This window comes from Aethalodelphis obliquidens, unplaced genomic scaffold (genome assembly GCF_003676395.1).
Source record: "Aethalodelphis obliquidens isolate GAN/ISIS:26980383/991018 unplaced genomic scaffold, ASM367639v1 scaffold2, whole genome shotgun sequence".
NCBI classification, from domain to species: domain Eukaryota; kingdom Metazoa; phylum Chordata; class Mammalia; order Artiodactyla; family Delphinidae; genus Aethalodelphis; species Aethalodelphis obliquidens.
This window is the reverse complement of record NW_020837946.1, coordinates 60904919-60924717: the sequence shown is the minus strand read 5'-3', so window position 1 is coordinate 60924717 and position 19799 is coordinate 60904919. Positions and strand designations below refer to the sequence as shown.

The 19799-nt window shown below is 36.7% G+C and overlaps 1 protein-coding gene across 3 annotated transcripts in view; it reads right to left on the bottom strand.

The window, feature by feature from the left end:
* Positions 1–19799, bottom strand: part of TLK1 (tousled like kinase 1) — a 151366-nt gene that overhangs the window by 92515 nt on the left and 39052 nt on the right. For all 3 annotated transcript variants that reach the window (XM_027128473.1, XM_027128483.1, XM_027128487.1), the window contains exon 2: positions 13817–13935. In XM_027128473.1, coding sequence (XP_026984274.1) covers positions 13817–13935 — 119 coding nt within the window. The remainder of the gene's footprint in view (positions 1–13816; positions 13936–19799) is intronic.

Here is a 19799-nt window from a genome sequence, read left to right as displayed (position 1 = left end):
TAAAGCAATGATACTCCAATAAAGATGTTAAAAAAAAAAGGAACTGGAAAACATTAGTTTTTGTATTGGAAGGACACACTTTTGAACCAAGCACACTGGTTCAATGAAGATCCATACCAAGGCACATTATAACAAACAAATTGAAATGCCAAGGATTTGAAGCTTCTAAAGAAGACTAAACAGGAATACCTACAAAGGATCAGGAATGAGAATGGCACTGGAGTGCTCAGGAGTAACACTGGAAGCTAGAAAGCAATGGAACAATGCCTTCAAAATTCTGTTAAAATGATTTCCAGGGCTTCCCTGGTGGCGCGGTGGTTGGGAATCCGCCTGCCAATGCAGGGGACGCAGGTTCGTGCCCCAGTCCGGGAAGATCCCACATGCCGCGGAGCGGCGGGGCCCGTGAGCCACAGCTGCTGAGCTTGCGCGTCCGGAGCCTGTGCTCCGCAACGAGAGAGGCTACAACAGTAAGAGGCACGCGTACCGCAAAAAAAAAAAAAAAAAAAAAAAAAGGATTTCCAACCTAGAATTCTACACCCAAACTAACAACTAAGTGGGAAGAAGAGAATATGCAAAGTCTCAAAAATCTGACTACCCATTTACCTTTTCTCAGGAAGTGACTAGAGAATCTGCTCCACCAAAACAAAAGAATAAACCAAGAAAGAGGAAAATATGGCATATAAGAAACAGGAGCTCAAACATGGGACAGACACAAAAAGAATTTCCATGATGATAAAGAAGAGGGATTCCAGGATGACAGGCACCCAGAAGAAACAGAGAGTAACTAGCCTAGGTAAGAATGGAAGAATGGAAGATTTCAGGGGTATGTCTACAGAAATATAAGAATAAAATAAATAAATTTATATTTGAAAATGAGAGGTTTACACACCTCTGCTGGATGCTTACACTGAACACTAACAAACTAAAGAAATAAATCAACTCTAGGAAAAACAAAAAGTTGTAAAAAAGAAGAAACGTAATCATGGAATCTCACAGCTGTGAATAAAATTTAGTCATAACATAAACAATGAAATAATGACCTAACCCAAAACTAAAATATTTCTAAATCAGGATAGGGTCAGGGAAGTTTGAGTATTTCTACAGGGGTAGAGGGTTGGATCATTTAAGAGTTAACGCCTCATCTTCTATAACAGGAAGTCAATAAATATCTAAAACTGAAAAAAAAGAAAAAAAGACAAAGAACTATAACAGTCTTACTTAGAAATACAGACATAAATAAAACAAAACATATATAGTATAATAAATAAAAAGCTACAGGTGAGAAGGACTGCCTCTATGAAGAATAAATGTAGGGTTAAAAGAATGGGGCATGCTTCTACTAATTTTCATTATAGGCTTGGTAGGACAAGTTGACTTTTAAAACTCTGACCATGGATTGTATGTCTTTTCCTTCTTGATCTGTAGGAATTCTTTACACGTCCTTGGTATGAATCCTCTATGACTTGGCCTTTCACTCATACATTGGTATCATCTGAACACAGTTTCATTTATCAAATGGTTTCCTTTATGGCTAGAGCCTTTTGTGACCTATTTATGAAATCTGTCATTATTCTTATTAAAGCTTTATTATTTTTCACATTTAGATCTACAGTCACTTGGAATTGATTTTTCTATCATGGCAAGAAATGAAGGTCGAGTTGTTGTTTTTTCCCCATGTGGATATCCAACTGATCCAGCATCATCTATTATAAAAGACGACCCTTTCCACACCGCACTGCTGTGTCACCTTTGTCATATATCAAGTTACTATACATGAATGGCTCTGCTGCTGAAGTCTATTCTGTTCCACTGGTCTATTTTTCTTTCCTGTGTCAATATCACAGTGATGTATTTCTACTCCTTGGTACATAACTAAGAGAACTGAAAACATATGTCTACACAAAAACTTGTATCAGAGTGTTCACAGCAGCATTATTCACGTCAAAAATGGAAACAACCCAAATGTCCACCAATTGATGGATATACAAAATGTGACACACATCAATACAATGAAACATTCAGTTATAAAAAGAAATGAAGTATTAATACATACAAGATTCATGAACCTTGAAAATATTATGCCAGGTGAAAAAAGCCAGACACAAAATGCTATGTACTATTATTCCATTTATATGAAATGTTCAGAAGAGAAAAATCCATAGAGACAGAAAGTAGACTAGTGGTTGCCAGGGGATGAAGTGTAGGGTAGGAAAGCAGGGGAATGAGGAGCTGCTGTGAATGTTTATAAGATTTCTTTTTGGGGTGATAAAAATATTCTGGACTTAGTGGTGATGGCTGCACAGCTTTGTGATATACCAGAAACCACTGAAAAGTACACCTTAAAAGGGTCAATTTTATGGTATGTGAATTATATCTCAATACAAAAAGTTTCAAGTTATTGAGGAAAAGAGAGCACAGTTGGGGGGGAGTGTGACAAAATACAGTACATAATCATTTATACATTCAGACATACAGTATGTGCACATGCAAGCACACACAGACTTTTGAAGCCTTCAAAGCGAGAATAGAGCTGTTTTTTTTGCAGACATTCATGAGACATTTTTTAAAATATAAAAGCAACACAGGCACATAGAAAACATTTCATTACAGAAATATAAATATTTCCCTCCCGCATTAGTCCTACTATTCAGAGGCAACATTTTTTTAATTTAACTTAATTAACTTAATTAATTAACTTCTTATTTTTGGCTGCGTTGGGTCTTCATTGCTGCGCACGGGCTTTCTCTAGTTGCGGCGAGTGGGGGGCTACTCTTCCTTGCAGCGCGTGGGCTTCTCATTGTGGTGGCTTCTCTTTGTTGTGGAGCACAGGCTCTAGGCGCATGGGCTTCAGTAGTTGTGGCACTCAGGCTCAGTAGTTGTGGTCAGGCTCTAGAGCACAGGCTCAGTAGCTGTGGCGCACGGGCTTAGCTGCTCTGCGGCATGTGGGATCCTCCCAAACCAGGGCTCGAACCCATGTCCCTCGTATTGGCAGGTGGATTCTTAACCACTGCGCCACCAGGGAAAGTCCAAGAGGCAACAACTTTTTAAAAAAATTGTTTTTAATTAAAATTTTCAATAGGTAATGCAAACAAACTACTTCAGTTCATTTCTTATCATCTTTCTAAGGCTGAATGTCTACACTAACAAATTAAATATACGTTCATTGATTCCTCCCTTCTTACTCAAAAGATAACGTTATGCAGACCGTCCCACATCGCTTTCTTTTCTCTTTATGTTGGAAAAATTCCAAATCAATACATAGCTTCTTCATTCCCCTTTTCCTTTGCTACTTCCTTTCTTTCAAACAGGTGCAGAGTATTCCACTGGATGTACTACATTTCAATAATTCTTTATTGACCTTTCCATAAAAGATGAAGAATTTAGCTCACTGGCATCACAACTTCCCCTTCTTCCCGATATATTTTTATTTTCAAATCTTCAGTTACTTTCACTTCAAATAATAAACAAACTTTTTTTTCTTTAACTTTAAACTGTGTATGACTCCTTAATATGTAAAATAAAATAAATCTTTACATTTCCTCCTTCTCCCAACATGTTAGCTACACTATAACTTTACAGCAGTACAATTTATAACATTTACCTTTACCTCCTATCTGTATTCCTGCAACAGAGCCACAAACTCATGCCACAAGGATCTGTGGCAAGTAAAATTAACAGGTGAAGTAGGCTTGGGATAAGAAAAAAAAGTGGCATATGATAGAATAACAATTCTTTCTCTTCCAATTTTTGTTATCAGCTATAAACACTGAATTAGCAAATGGTGAATCCTTGATGTTAAGGAAAATACAGGATTAGGTTCCTGCAACCTTCTCGTCACAAGTTCATCAACCAATCAACACATAACATTGTTTTGTTTTTTGTTTTTTTATATATATATATATTTTGGCTGTGCCGGGTCTCCATTGTGGGCTCCTCTCTAGTTGCGGCGTGCGGGCTGTCTAGTTGTGGCACACAGGCTTAGTTGCCGCGCAGCATGTGGGATCTTAGTTCCCTGACCAGGGATCAAACCCACGTCCCCTGCATTGGAAGGCAGATTCTCAGCCACTGGACCACCAAGAAAGTCCCCATAACATTGTTTTATATAAAACTGTGTTTCTGTTTAAAGACCCCTTGTTTAATACGTACTGTCAATTCATTCACATTGAATTCATGGCCAACAACACTGTAACTCATGCCTGAATGAAGCTAATCTAACAAGCATATTTTCCCCCTAAGGCACATCACAGTCTTCTTGTGCTTAGAACACTAGATAACACTTGACTACTACCCTGAGGGGCTATTTTAAACAGTAAAACTACCAACGAAAAGCACAAAAATGTGAAAAACATGGCATTAAGTAAACTGAGAAAAGAATACTTGTTTACAGTATGAGAGCTGAAAATGTAGGCAGAGGGTCACTTTATTCAGCCTCAGGCGACTCAAATTTTTCACCACTCTGCATATGCACAGGCCCGTGAATGACCAGCAAAAGCAATGCAAGTATTGGTTTTGAAGTCACAAATAAGTTGAATAAAGAGTATTGATTGTGTGTATCTATCAAATCAAGCTTATAATCATATTGTGCAAATCCTGTATAGCCTTGCTCTTTTATATATGTTTGAACAGTCAAAATCCAGAAGAATTATATTAAAATCCCTCAATATAGCTGTATTTTAATAAATTTACCATGTATTTTTAGAACTGTTTGCTATATAAAAGTTTATAACTGTCATATCTTTTTTATGGATGCTTAGTCCTTAAAAAGAATCTACCTTTGTTTCATTCAGGCGTTTGGTTTTGAAGACTGTTTCATTTGATACTCATTCATGCATTCAAAAATAATTATTGAGGGCCTTAGTATTGTTGTAGATGCTAGGGATATAGCAGTGAGAAAAAAAAAACACTTAGGTCCAAGTGCTCATGAAGTTTACGTTATAAGAAGGGAAACAGACAATAAACAAACATATAAATATTTAGTAATATAAAAGGAACCAATAAGTACTTTAAAAAAACTAAGTAGAGAAAGGGGAGTGGTATAGGTATCATACCTATACATAGAGCAGTCAAAGAATGCCACTGTAAAGAGGTGACATTTGAGCAGAAGCTTGAATACAGTGAGAGAGAAGTGTGTTTGAGGCAAATGGCAAATAAACCAGTGTGAGTGCAGTAGTGGGACAGTTATTAGTTGAATAGGGTAGTCTAGAACTAGATCAGAAGGTCTACTTAGAGCATTGAATTTTATTTTAAATGTGATGGGAAGTCTTTGGAAGGGTCTGAAGTTGGGGAGAAACTGATCTCAAATTTGTATTTAATTCTACTTTCTTTTACTTTATGATTATCGGAACTATTTTCTTTCCAGTTACTTCCAATCTTTGTCATTTTGGGGGGATGTTTCCTGTCAACAGCCTAAAGATGGATTCTCATTTATTATCATAATATATACTTGGCTTTATTTTTTCCATATTATATAATCGCAGGTAAAAATAGAATATTTTTGTTTGCTCTCTCTTCCTCACTTTTATTAGACTAAATTTCTTTTTGTTCCTCCTCCTATACCCTATCACAGTAAAAGTTCTATGTACAGTATCTCTGTTGCTTGTGCTTATTACTTTCCTACTTTTAGCAAACATATAACCCTATTCTTCTCTATAGACAAATTAATGAATTATTCTGTAGTCCTAGATGATTTTCTTACCTTTCTCCGCTGTTCCTCTTCTCCCAGAGCATGATCACTATCAGAAATATGATCCTTCAAATGCTTTTATTTCCACATTACAAACTCCCGGTGTCACTATTATTAAAATTTGCCCCTATTAATACTGCATTTCACAGGCACATTATCACCATCAATTTAAATAAAAACACTGTAAGAGTCATTGCTCACCACTACATTACATTCTATAAGCTTTACCGTTATTTATTTATTTATGGCTGTGTTGGGTCATCGGTGCTGTGCACGGGCCTACACTTGTTTTTAAATTTAAATGAATATTTTTAAAATACAAGCTTACCCCCCAAAGAACAGTAAAACCAACATTAATTCAATATCATCATCCAACATACAGTCCATACTCAAATTTCCCCTGTTGTCTCAAAAATGTCATTTAAAACTGTTTTTCTCCCAATCCAGGAGCAAATTAGAACCCACGGATTCACATTGCATTTGGCTACTAAGTCTCTTTCATCTCATCCAACCTAGAACAGTCCCTCTGCTTCCCTTTGTTCTTCATGGCACTGAATACTTTTAAAGAGTCCAGGCCAGCAGGATGTCCCAGGAGTATTTCCTCATGATTAAATTCAAATCAAACATTTCCAGCATGAAAACTACAGGTGATGAGTGTTCTTCCTATTGCATCACCCTCAGGATACATATAATGTCAGGCTCTCTGTGACACTGCCAATGCAAAGCTTGACCTTACCTATTATGGTGGTAACCAACAAATCTCTCCTTTTTAAAGGCATATTTTCTCTTTTATAATTAATAACTAATCTATAGACTGAAACTTTGAGACCTTGTAAAACACTGTTCTCCAAAACATTTTACTAAATGGTTTTAGCATCCATTGATGATCCTTACCTTAATCAATAATTATACTAGGAAATACTGTGTTGATTTTCTGATTCTATATTCCTTCTACATTAGGTAACATTCTTCTAAGAGACTGCCACATAACAATAAGCATACCTAGCTTGGTTCCTAAGTACCATTCCCCACTAAAATGAAGCAGGGCTCTTTGAAAAGGTCTGTTCACATTCAGCACAGAGACCACAGTGATACTAGAGAGAGATGGTAGAGATGTGTATGTATACATAAGCATAAAACTGGCAAAAATATTTATCTTTCTTAAATCTAGATAGAGTATACTAGTATTCTTTGTAAAGTATTTTCAATTTTTCTAAAGGTATAGTATTTTTTTCAAAGTAAAATGTTGTTTAAAAACAAACAAAAGGGCTTCCCTGGTGGCGCAGTGGTTGAGTCCGCCTGCCAATGCAGGGGACACGGGTTCGTGCTCCGGTCCGGGAAGATTCCACATGCCACAGAGCAGCTGGACCCGTGAGCCATGGCCGCTGAGCCTGTGTGTCCGGAGCCTGTGCTCCGCAACGGGAGAGGCCACAACAGTGAGAGGCCCGCATACCACAAAAAAACAAAACAAAACAAAACAAACAAACAAACAAAAACCGGGGGTAGGAGGGGAGACCCTGCAGGAATGCATAAATATCAGTTTGAGAGAACAGAAATTAAAAAATGGGTATAGAGTGTCATCATAAAACCAAAACTAGAATACGTAACTTTAAAACATCAGGAAAAACTCCATTTGTCCAATGGAAAGCAACGAGTAGAAGGGATTAAAAGTCAAGTACGATTAGAAGATATCAGCCAATAGATGGCAGAACCAAGTCAGAAAATAAAAATAATTATAATGGACTAAACCCACCATTTAAGAGATAAAAATGCTCATATTCCATCAAAAAAAGTTGACATACTGTCTACAAGAAACACACTTAAAAACAATAAAAATTAAAGAATAGAAAAACATATACCTAACATGAACCAAAAGAAAGTTGAGGATAGTATTCTTAAGATTTGAAAAAAACAAGTATTTAAAAAAAAATTATAGTCATGAAACAAAAAGAAGATATATGCATGTAAAAATATAGCCTCAAAATACATCAAGCAAAAACTGATAAACTACAAGCTGAAATGCATAAAGCTGAAATTTATACATCAATAATCACAGTTAAATACAATTAGGAGCTATTAGATATGAAATGTTTATAAAACAGGGCACATTTCAGGATTGATGCCATATGAACTATATTTTGAAAATGTAATGCAAAAAATTATAAGTCTGTAACAAAAGAATAGCTCAAAATAACTAATAATCTAAGAGGAAGGAATATACAAATGTTTATAGTAGCTTTATCTGTAATTCTTAAAATATTGAAAGTAACCTAAATGTTCCTTATCTAGAAGAAATGGATTAAAAAGAACTGTGGTATACTTTTACACACTACTATATAAAAAATAGATAATCAACAAGGACCTACTGTATAGCACAGGAAACTGTACTCAATATCTTATAACAACATATAATAGAAAAGAATCTAAAAAAGAATATATTATACATATATATGTATGTATAACTGAATCTGCTGTACATCTGAAACACAACATTGTAAGTCAACTATATTTCAGTAAAAAATTTTTTAAAAATTGTATATTTTATACAATAGGATACTATTAAATAATAAAAAGTAACTATTGGTAACATTACAACAACATGAATGAATCTCAAAGAAATGCATTAAGCTAACTTATAAAAAGTCAGACTCAAAAGGCTACATATTTACAATACTTACCCCATTTATATGACATGCTTGCAAAGGCAAAACTATAAAAACAGAAAACAGATCAGTGGTTGCCAGAGGCAACCTAAAGGGGTAGAGTGCAAAAGGACACCGGGGAGTATTTTGGGAACTATTTTATATCTTAATTGTGGTGGGAGTTACACAATTGTATACATTCACAAAACTTATAGCAGAACTATATGATAAAAAGGGGTGAATTTTACCCTATGTAAATTATACATAACTTAATAAAAACCATGGGGGGGCTCTCATAACCAAACACTTAAAATCTATACATTTTATCGTATGTTAATTCTGTCTTTATATAAATAAATAAACAATCTGATTCATTCAACTCAATAGCTGGAAGAACAGCCACGAAGCAAATCCAAAGTAACAAGTAAATTATGATGATAGAAATCAATGGGGGGGAAAAAGTGAAATAGATTAAAACCAATATCTGTTTCTTTGATTAGTCAGAGCTCTGGCAAGAATGAACAGAAAAGGAGAACTGAAAGAATAAACGGAAATGAAATAACAAAGGAGATTTTTTAAAGTGTTATAACCATACACTAATAAGTTTGAAAAGCTTAATTGAAATAGATTAATAAACTAAGTAATATTAAAGAAATTTAAATGGTAGTGAAAGACCTTCCTTGCAAAAAACCCCAGGCCAAGACAGTTTTACAGGTAAATGTCTACTCATCTTCCCACGAACATTTTGTACCACATACAGGATGTTGAAAAAACTGAAAATAGTGAAAGAAGCAGCAGTTCATTTTATGGGGCTAGCTAGTGTGACACTGTTTTATAAAACAGACAAGGCAGAGTGATGAAAATTTTCTGTACCTTAAAAGGAACATGGATTACTACGAGTGTACACATTTGTCAAAACTCACTAAATTATTACTCTTCAGGTCTGTGCATCTATTTCTCTTATAAGCATATATGTAAAAATCCTAACTAAAATAGTTAATCATGTATTAAATCCAAAAGTATTTTTTAAATATTTATTTATCTTTATTCTTTTGGCTCCGTTGGGACATCGTTGCAGTGCATGGGCTTCTCTCTAGTTGTGGCGTGAGGGTTTTCTCTCTCTAGTTGTGGCGTGCATGCTCCAGAGCGCATGGGCTCTGTAGTTTGTGGCATGCAGGCTCTCTCGTTGAGGCGCGTGAGCTCAGTAGTTGTGGCGTGCAGACTTATTTGTCCCACAGCATGTGGGATCTTAGTTCCCCGACCAGAGATCGAACCTGCGTCCCCTACACTGGAAGGCAGATTCTCTACCACTGGACCACCAGGGAAGTACCCTAATGAAGTATTTTTTAAAATAGTGTATCAGGGACTTCCCTGGTGGCACAGTGGTTAAGAATCTGCCTGCCAATGCAGGGGACGTGGGTTCGAGCCCTGGTCCAGGAAAATCCCACATGCCGCAGAGCAACTAAACCCATGCACCACAACTACTGAGCCTGTGCTCTAGAGCCCACGAGCCACAACTACTGAGCCCACATGCCACAACTACTGAAGCCTGCACGCCTGGAGCCCATGCTCCACAACAAGAGAAGCCACCACAGTGAAAAGCCCGCACGCTGCAATGAAGAGTAGCCCCTGCTCGCCACAACTAGAGAAAAGCCCATGTGCAGCAACGAAGACCCAACACAGCCAAAAATGAATAAATAAATAAAATAGTGTATCATAACCAAGTAGGGTTTATCACAGCAATGCAAACTTCAACTTTTTTTTAAATTTGTTATACTTACTATTTTTAAAACAAACAGAAACTTCTTAACTAACCAGTAACAGAAAAGTTCTTCTGTAATTTGGTCATGGTTATATACACAAAACCTGTAACAAACACAACACTTAATGGAGAAACTTTAGATGATTCCTTCTCAACAAGACATAGTACTGAAGCTCATGACCAATATATAAAAAAAAAAAAATTGGGGGAAGATAACTATTTGTCTTAGAGAAACCTAGAGAATCAACAGAGTAGTACAACCAATAAGAGACCAAAAGCAAGACTGCTACATACAAGACCAGCCTATAAAAATTTTAAAAAATTCTAGGTCAGCAATAGCCAACTAGAAAATATAACAGAAAATACTTGAGCCACAAAAATTTTAAAGTATCCAGGAATAAGCCCCCAAAATTCATAAAAACTAGCCAAGAATTCTTAAGACCTCTACAGAGAGAACTGAACAAATGGAAAGACATTTCATGTACTTGGATGGGACAACCTAATCTTATAGATTTCAGTACTCCCAAAATTAATCTATAAATTCAATGCATTCAGAATAAAAATTCCATTTGAATCTTTTAAGGAAAAAGATACAAATAAGTTATTACAGAAGAATAATCCCCAAATGCTAACAAGCAAATAAAGAGATGCTCAAATTTTATATGAGGGAATAAAGATCCATAAATAATTAGGTCAACCTTACAAAAGAAGATTAAAGGAGAGACTTGCTCTACCATATAAAGAAGACATACCAAAATACAACTGTATTCTTTTTTATGTGATACTGGCACAAGAACACAGAGAGACCACCAGAACATTAGAGAAATCTCAGACACAGATTGGTATATACACATGGCAACTTAATATATGATACAGGTGCCAGCACAAGTCAGTGGGAAAATATGGATAATTTAAGAAGCATTGTGGAGAAAACTGGTTTACTACATGGAGAAAAATAAAACTCGATCTCTATCAATACTATGTAAAAGATAAGGCCTCGGACTAAAGAGTAAATATAAAAGTAAAACTGTACAATTAATAAAAGGAGCTGTAGAATATCTTTGTGCCTCAGGGGTGGGGAAGAAGTATTTAACTTTTAGAATACCATCAGAGTCCACTGGACCCAATTTTAGTTTTTTAGCTTCTTTTTCAAGTAATTCTGTTTATAATAATTAATATTTCAGGACTTTTATTCTTTCTTAGAGATAATCCATAGAATAAAACTAAGATTTATTTTTAATAGAATAAAACACATTCTAGCTTGCAATTAATTACCAGATGTCCACTGGCCTTTCATCAATCTACAATACATTATGGGATCTTACTGATCTTACTTTTCCTATATTTTGTTATTACACCATCCTAGGAACTCATCATTACTTATCACTGTTCATCAATTATTCCCAACTATGCTAATACAAAGAAAAACCACTAAAATAAAAAGAAAATGGAAGAATGATGGTATGATAGGCAAAATATTGGCCTCCCAGTGATGTCCATGCCCTAAACAGCAGAATCTGTGAATGTTATTTTACATGGCAAAAGGGCCTTGCAGATGTGATTAAGGATAAGAAATTTGAGTTGGGGAAATTATACCAGGTTATCCAAATTGGGGTGGGCCCAATCTAATCACATGAGTACTTAAAATAGGCTACGGTCCAAAACATGTGACTGCCAAAGAACCGTAAGAGAGATACAACATTGCTGCCTTTGAAGATGGAGGAAGGAAACCACCACCCAAGGAATGCAGGCAGCCTCTCAAAGCTGGAAAAGGCAAGGCAAAAAGATCCTTCCCTAGCGCCCCCAGAAAGGAATGCAGCCTTGCAGACACCCTTGATTTTAGCCCAATGAGAGCGGTGTCAGACTTCTGATGCTACAGAACCGTAAGATAATAAACCTGTACTGTTTTGAGCAACTTAGTGATAATTTATTATAGTAGAAATAGAAAAACAACACAGATTTAATGACCTAAAAGGACGATGCAATAGTCAAATAAATTATGATCTTTTAGTTGTCTTCTTGCCTTGCCCAAAGTACCACATCATCTTTCAAAAATGTATAAATGACTAAGAAACCATCTTTGGAGTCTGATTTTAGCTTTCATTGACTCCAGCTGAGAATTAAGAAATTTTCATTTTCCACTTAAGATAATCAAGAGAAGAAAATGACAGAAAACAATTTATAATTATTAGACAAATCAGAAAATAAATACAAAGAGATAACAGCACCTAAAACTGATGATGGTGACACTGACTATATAAATGAAATCTGAGTCTTCAAATGACAGTATGCTAGATGAATTTTCTCAAATTCAAGAATCAATGAATTGGACAATATATTTCTAAGGGGAAAAAAAAAGGGAAACATGGTATTCTCATCAGTTAAGTCGTTCAACTGAAGGACTTCACCATACAATATTCTGCAACAAGAACTTGGACCATTTCATTATGCTCAAAGGACACATAACAATATCCTTCATCTTTTATGATGTTTGTGCACCAAGATTTACTTGATACAAAGTGATTTTTCAGTATGTTTCAATTCATATTAAAATTTCTAATAAAGTGGTTTTCCATTATAGTTTTATTCTTATTGTTGTAAATTGGTAAAATAACAAAATATAAACATAGCAAAAAGGTCTATTTGACCCAGATGGTTAATGGTGACGACTGTTTTTCTTAGGCACAGACCATAAAGCAAAAAAATTGGTGAGTCTGAATACAACAAAATTAAATACTTCTGTACAATGATGGATACCATGAACAAAGTTAACAGACACGACAAAATGGCAGAAGTTATTTGCACTGTATGTAATCAACATGGAATAAATATGTAGAATATACAAGGAACATGGGAAAATCAGTTTGAAAAAGAAAGTAATTCTGACAGAAAAACAGGCAAAGAACTGGTACAATTTATAAGACTCCCAAAAAGCTAACAAGCATTGAAGAAATGCTCAAAATAATTGGTGGTACAAGTAAGACAAAGATACATTATTTTGTACCAACTGGACTATCAAAAATGAGGAACCTGGATGATGCCAAGTGTTTCTGGGATATGGAGATATAGAAACAGTTGTATAAAACTAATCTGCTAAGAGTGCAGGTTAGTTTTATTAGTTTTATACAACTGTTCTGAATAGCAATCTTGCGCTGTTTATTCAATTTAAATCTATACATACCCTATGCCTTATCAATTCTGCTCTTGGAAATATATTCTAAACAAATGCTCACAAAGTTCCATAAGGGAACAATTACAAGAAATTCACTGCAGTGTGAGGTAGTGGGGAGTTGGAGACAACCTGATATCTACCACTGGAAGGCCCAACAGATACACTATTAATTTTATGCAGCAGTGAGCAGCAGTGGATTAGTGTACAGATAGGAACACACAATAGAAACATGGGTGATGAGGCAAGGAAGAAGCAAAAACAAACGACAGGAGAGGTAAAAATTATGTAAATGGAAGAAAGGCAGTACAATCTACCAAGCTCCTTTTTACCCCTGAAACCTATAACCTATTATGCTATATTATAACATAATGCCCCAAAATATATTATGCTGTACTAGAAATCAGGTATAAAAACACTGGATTTTTTTCTACACATTATAAAAATTATAGTAAGTATAATTTGCTGTTAAGTACGTATGTAGGGATCCTTTACAAAATATATTTTATATCATTTAATACAAGGAAAAAATGTCAAATAAAGATTACAATTTTACTCACTTTAGCTCCAACACTGCAACTGCCCGTGCTCCCAGTGCTCCCACTTGCAACTCCTGTAAATCTAGCTTCCAATAATTCTTGCCTTCTTGGATCCAGACTATGAAGCTCATCCATTGCACCTATTAAGATAAAAAAAAAAACAAAAGTACATGCACATACATATATATGTATTTATATACACACATCACAAAATATGTGTACGTAATTAGTTCAGATGTAAATATAAACTTAGTGAACTCTAAAAACAAATGAAAGTAAGGACTTAAAGATTTTTATAATGTCCACACTTATCAAAATAATCTATGGTGATGGTGGATTTCCAATACTTTTTTTTTTTTTTGCGGTACGCGGGCCTCTCACTGTTGTGGCCTCTCCCGTTGCGGAGCACAGGCTCCGGACGTGCAGGCTCAGCGGCCATGGCTCACGGGCCCAGCCGCTCCGTGGCATGTGGGATCTTCCCAGACCGGGGCACAAACCCATGTCCCCTGCATTGGCAGGCGGACTCTCAACCACTGCGCCACCAGGGAAGCCCCTCCAATACTTTTGACTGCAATCTACATTAAGACATATATTTTCACCCAAATCAGTACACACATACATACATATATTAAAAGTTCCACAAATACTTCTTACAGTATGCAGTACACTCCAGTATTTTCTAGTCTATTCTAGTCCATTAAAAAGGAAAAACACTGATTGTGAGCTATTAAACTGATTTCATGAGCCATTAATGGACCCAGGTCCATAGCCTGAAAAATACCACTTCTCATAATGCAATCTCCCTATTCTAAGCTGATACAGAATTTTGGCACTAAGTGGTATTATTGCTTATTTTGCTTATATATACTTTATCTAACTAATTTTAAACTGATAAGATTCTTATTACTGTCACATCCCCATAATTTTTTGTACAATTGATAGTTTTCAGTTTCTATCAGACAGACAGAAAACACACACATATATCAAGCAGATAACTGAGGTAACATCTATTATTAAACAATAACCCTGAAGATTAAGGGGGAAAAATGAGAGCCCTCCTGTAACTGCTACTATGCAAACTAAAGCACCACAAATTCTAGTTAAAGTTCAATTAAACTCTTAAAAATTATTTTATCCATGTCTGCTAATTCTCTACTGATAAAACCTTAGAACTGACATAAATAATTGGTTCTCAAAGGGAGTAGGGAGGATATTATCAGAATTCAGAATCACATGGGGAGCATTTATAAATTACACTAGACCACTTCCATGTACCCTGACATTCCTCTCCTAAAGGTTAAAAGCTATTCCTATAGATCTTACCCTTTAAAGTTCCCTTCATTACCTTCCATCTTCATCTGGATAGAGGACTACATGGATAATGGCCATCCTTCCATGTTTATTAGCATTCCTGTACCTGCATATATCTTCCCTGGCCATTCCTCATTCTTCCATCTTAGACAAAAAGGTAGCTACCTTCAAAAAACTAAAGCCTACAGTTCTTGCTTTTGATCCCATTCCTTCTTGATACTCAAGGAATCTTGCATTTGCATGTAACCCCCCCTCTCTCTTGCATCTTGTCCCTCCCTGCCTCCTTCTGCCTTGTTTATATGTCTTTAAAAAGGAAAAAACAAAAACAAAAGAACTTTTGCTTGAATTTCATGCTATTAATATTATCATTTAAAAAATAAATAAATAAATAAATAAAAATAAAAAAATAAAATATTATCATTTAATCCTTTCCTTGAACTAGTGATTTATAGCCCTATCCTCCTTAGGTCCCTGAAATCTGGTTTCTATTATAAGTATACTCCTGACAATGTACTTTCAAGTATCACCAGGACTTCCAATTTTTTTCTGATTCTGCTATTACATCAGAAACAGTCACTGTCAGATGATAGATAGATAGATAAGAAGAGCATTTGCTCCAAGGTTCTGATTTTTTTTTCCATTTTCTTCCTAATGCTTGACAAGCAGAAGTGTCTAATTTTGGTGAAGTGAAAATTATCTAATTTTTCTATTTACAGTTATTATTTATCTATTCTTTCCAAGAAAACTTTGCATGTCCCAAAGTAAAAAACATAGTGGATTTAACCAAGATGGCAGAGTAGAAGGACGTGCTCTGCGAGAACACCAGAATCACAACTAGCTGCTGGACAATCATCAACAGGAAGACACTGGAACTCACCAAAAAAGATACCCCACATCCAAAGACAAAGGAGAAGCCACAATGAGATGGTAGGAGGGGCGCAATCACAGTAAAATCAAATCCCATAACTGCTGGGTGGGTGACTCACAGACTGGAGAACACTTATACCACAGAAGTCCACCTACTGGAGTGAAGGTTCTGAGCGCCACATGAGGCTTCCCAACCTGGGGGTTTGGCAATGGGAGGAGGAATTCCTAGAGAATCAGACTTTGAAGGCTAGTGAGAATTGACTGCAGGACTTCAACAGGACTGGGGGAAACAGAGACTCCACTCTTGGGGGACACACTCAAAGCAGTTTGCATATCAGGACCCAGGGGAAAGAGCAGTGACCCCTGGGGAGACTGAACCAGACCTACCTGCCAGTGTTGGAGGGTCTCCTGCAGAGGTGGGGGGATGGCTCTGTTTCACCGTGGGGACAAGGACACTGGCAGCAGAAGTTCTCGAAATTACTCGTTGGCGTGAGCCCTCCCACAGTCTGTCATTAGCCCCACCAAAGAGCCCAGGTAGCCTCCAGTGTTGGGTTGCCTCAGGCCAAACAACAGGGAGGGAACCCAGCCCCAGCCATCAGCAGTCAAGCGGATTAAAGTTTTACTGAGCTCTGCCCACCAGAGCAACAGCCAGCTCTACCCACCACCAGTCCCTCCCATCAAGCCTCTTAGATAGCCTCATCCACCAGAGGGCAGACAGTAGAAGAAGAACTACAATCCTGCAGCCTGTGGAACAAAAACCACATTCACAAAAAGATAGAAAAGATGAAAAGGCAGAGGGCTATGTACCAGATGAAGGAACAAGATAAAACCCCAGAAAAACAACTAAATGAAGTGGAGACAGGCAAACCTCCAGAAAACGAATTCAGAATAATGATAGCGAAGATGATCCAGAACCTCGGAAAAAGAATGGAGGCAAAGATCAAGGAGGTGCAAGAAATGTTTAACAAAGACCTAGAAGAATTAAAGAATAAGCAAACAGAGATAAACATTACAATAACTGAAATGAAAACTACACTAGAAGGAATCAGTATCAGAATAACTGAGGCAGAAGAATGGATAAGTGACCTGGAAGACAGAATGGTGGAATTCACTGCTGCAGAATAGACTAAAGAAAAAAGAATGAAAAGAAATGAAGACAGCCTAAGAGACCTCTGGGGCAACATTAAACTCAACAACATTCGCATTATAGGGGTCTCAGAGGAGAAGAGAGAGAGAAAGGACCAGAGAAAATATTTGAAGAGATTATATTCGAAAACTTCCCTAACATGGGAAAGGAAATAGCCACCCAAGTCCAAAAAACGCAGCGAGTCCCATACAGGATAAACCAAGGAGAAACACGCCAAGACACATAGTAATCAAATTGGCAAAAATGAAAGACAAAGAAAAATTATTGAAAGCAGCAAGGGAAAAATAACAATTAACACACAAGGGAACTCCCATAAGGTTAACAGCTGATTTCTCAGCAGAAACTCTACAAGCCAGAAGGGAGTGGCATGATATACTTAAAGTGATGAAAGGGAAGAACCTACAACCAAGATTACTCTACCCTGCAAGGATCTCATTCAGATTCGATGGAGAAATAAGAAGCTTTACAGACAAGCAAAAGCTAAGAGAATTCAGCACCATCAAACCAGCTCTACAACAAATGCTAAAGGAACTTCTCTAAGTGGGAAACACAAGAGAAGAAAAGGACCTACAAAAAAGAACCCAAGGGCTTCCATGGTGGCGCAGTGGTTGAGAGTCCGCCTGCCGATGCAGGAAACACGGGTTCGTGCCCTGGTCCGAAAAGATCCATGTGCCCTGGTCCGGGAAGATCCCACATGCCGCAGAGCGGCTGGGCCCGTGAGCCATGGTCGCTAAGCCTGTGCGTCCAGAGCCTGTGCTCCACAACGGGAGAGGCCACAACAGTGAGAGGCCCGCATATCGTAAAAAAAGAAACCAAAAAAAACACGAACCCAAAACAATAAAGAAAATGGTCATAGGAACATACAGATCGATAATTACCTTAAATGTGAAGGATTAAATGCTCCAACCAAAAGACACAGGCTTGCTGAATGGATACAAAAACAAGACCCATATATATGCTGTCTACAAGAGACCCACTTCAAACCTAGGGACACATACAGACTGAAAGTGAGGGGATAGAAAAAGATATTCCATGCAAATGGAAAACAAAAGAAAGCTGGAGTAGCAATACTTGTATCAGATAAAATAGACCTTAAAATAAAGAACGTTACAAGAGACAAGGAAGGACACTACATAATGATCAAGGGATCAATCCAAGAAAAAGATATAACAATTATAAATATATATGCACCCAACATAGGAGCACCTCAATATATAAGGCAACTGCTAACAGCTATAAAAGAGTAAATCGACAGTAACACAATAATAGTGGGGGACTTTAACACCTCACTTACACCAATGGACAGATCATCCAAAATGCAAATAAATAAGGAAACACAAACTTTAAATGACACAAGAGACCAAATAGATTTAATGGATATTTATAGGACATTCCATCCAAAAACAGATTACACTTTCTTCTCAATTGCGCATGGAACATTCTCAAGGATAGATCACATCTTGGGTCACAAATCAAGCCTCAGTAAATTTAAGAAAACTGAAATCATATCAAGCATCTTTTCTGACCACAACGCTATGAGATTAGAAATGAATTACAGGGAAAAAAACGTAAAAAACACAAACACATGGAGGCTAAACAATACGTTACTAAATAAGCAATGGATCACTGAAGAAATCAAAGAGGCAATCAAAAAATACCTAAAGACAAATGACAATGAAAACACGATCCAAAACCTATGGGATGCAGCAAAAGCAGTTCTAAGAGGGAAGTTTATAGCTGTACAAGCCTACCTCAAGAAACAAGAAAAATCTCAAGTAAACAATCTAACCTTACACCTAAAGGAACTAGAGAAAGAAGAATAAACAAAACCCAAGGTTAGCAGAAGGAAAGAAATCATAAAGATCAGAGCAGAAATAAATGAAATAGAAACAAAGAAAACAGGAAAGATCAATAAAACTAAAAGCTGGTTCTTTGAGAAGATAAACAAAATTGATAAACCATTAGCCAGACTCATCAAGAAAAAGAGGAAGAGGACTCAAATCAATAGAATTAGAAATGAAAAAGGAGAAGTTACAAAAGACACTGCAGAAATATAAAGCATCCTAAGAGACTACTACAAGCAACTCTATGCCAATAAAATGGACAACCTGGAAGAAATGGACAAATTCTTAGAAAGGTATAACCTTCCAAGACTGAAACAGGAAGAAACACAAAATATGAACAGACCAATCACAAGTAATGAAATTGAAACTCTGATTAAAAATCTTCCAACAGGGCTTCCCTGGTGGCGCAGTGGTTGAGAGTCCGCCTGCTGATGCAAGGGACGCGGGTTCGTGCCCCAGTCTGGGAAGATCCCACATGCCGTGGAGCAGCTGTGCCCGTGAGCCATGGCCACTAAGCCTGTGTGTCCAGAGCCTGTGCTCCGCAACAGGAGAGGCCCGTGTACCGCAAAAAAAAAAAAAAAAAAAAAAGATGATACCAACAGATGGAGAGATATACCATGTTCTTGGATTGGAAGAATCAATATTGTGAAAATGACTATACTACCCAAAGCAATCTACAGATTCAATGCAATCCCTATCAAATTACCAATGGCATTTTTTACGGAACTAGAACAAATCATCTTAAAATTTGTATGGAGACACAAAAGACCCCGAATAGCCAAAGCAGTCTTGAGGGAAAAAAATGGAGCTGGAGGAATCAGACTCCCTGACTTCA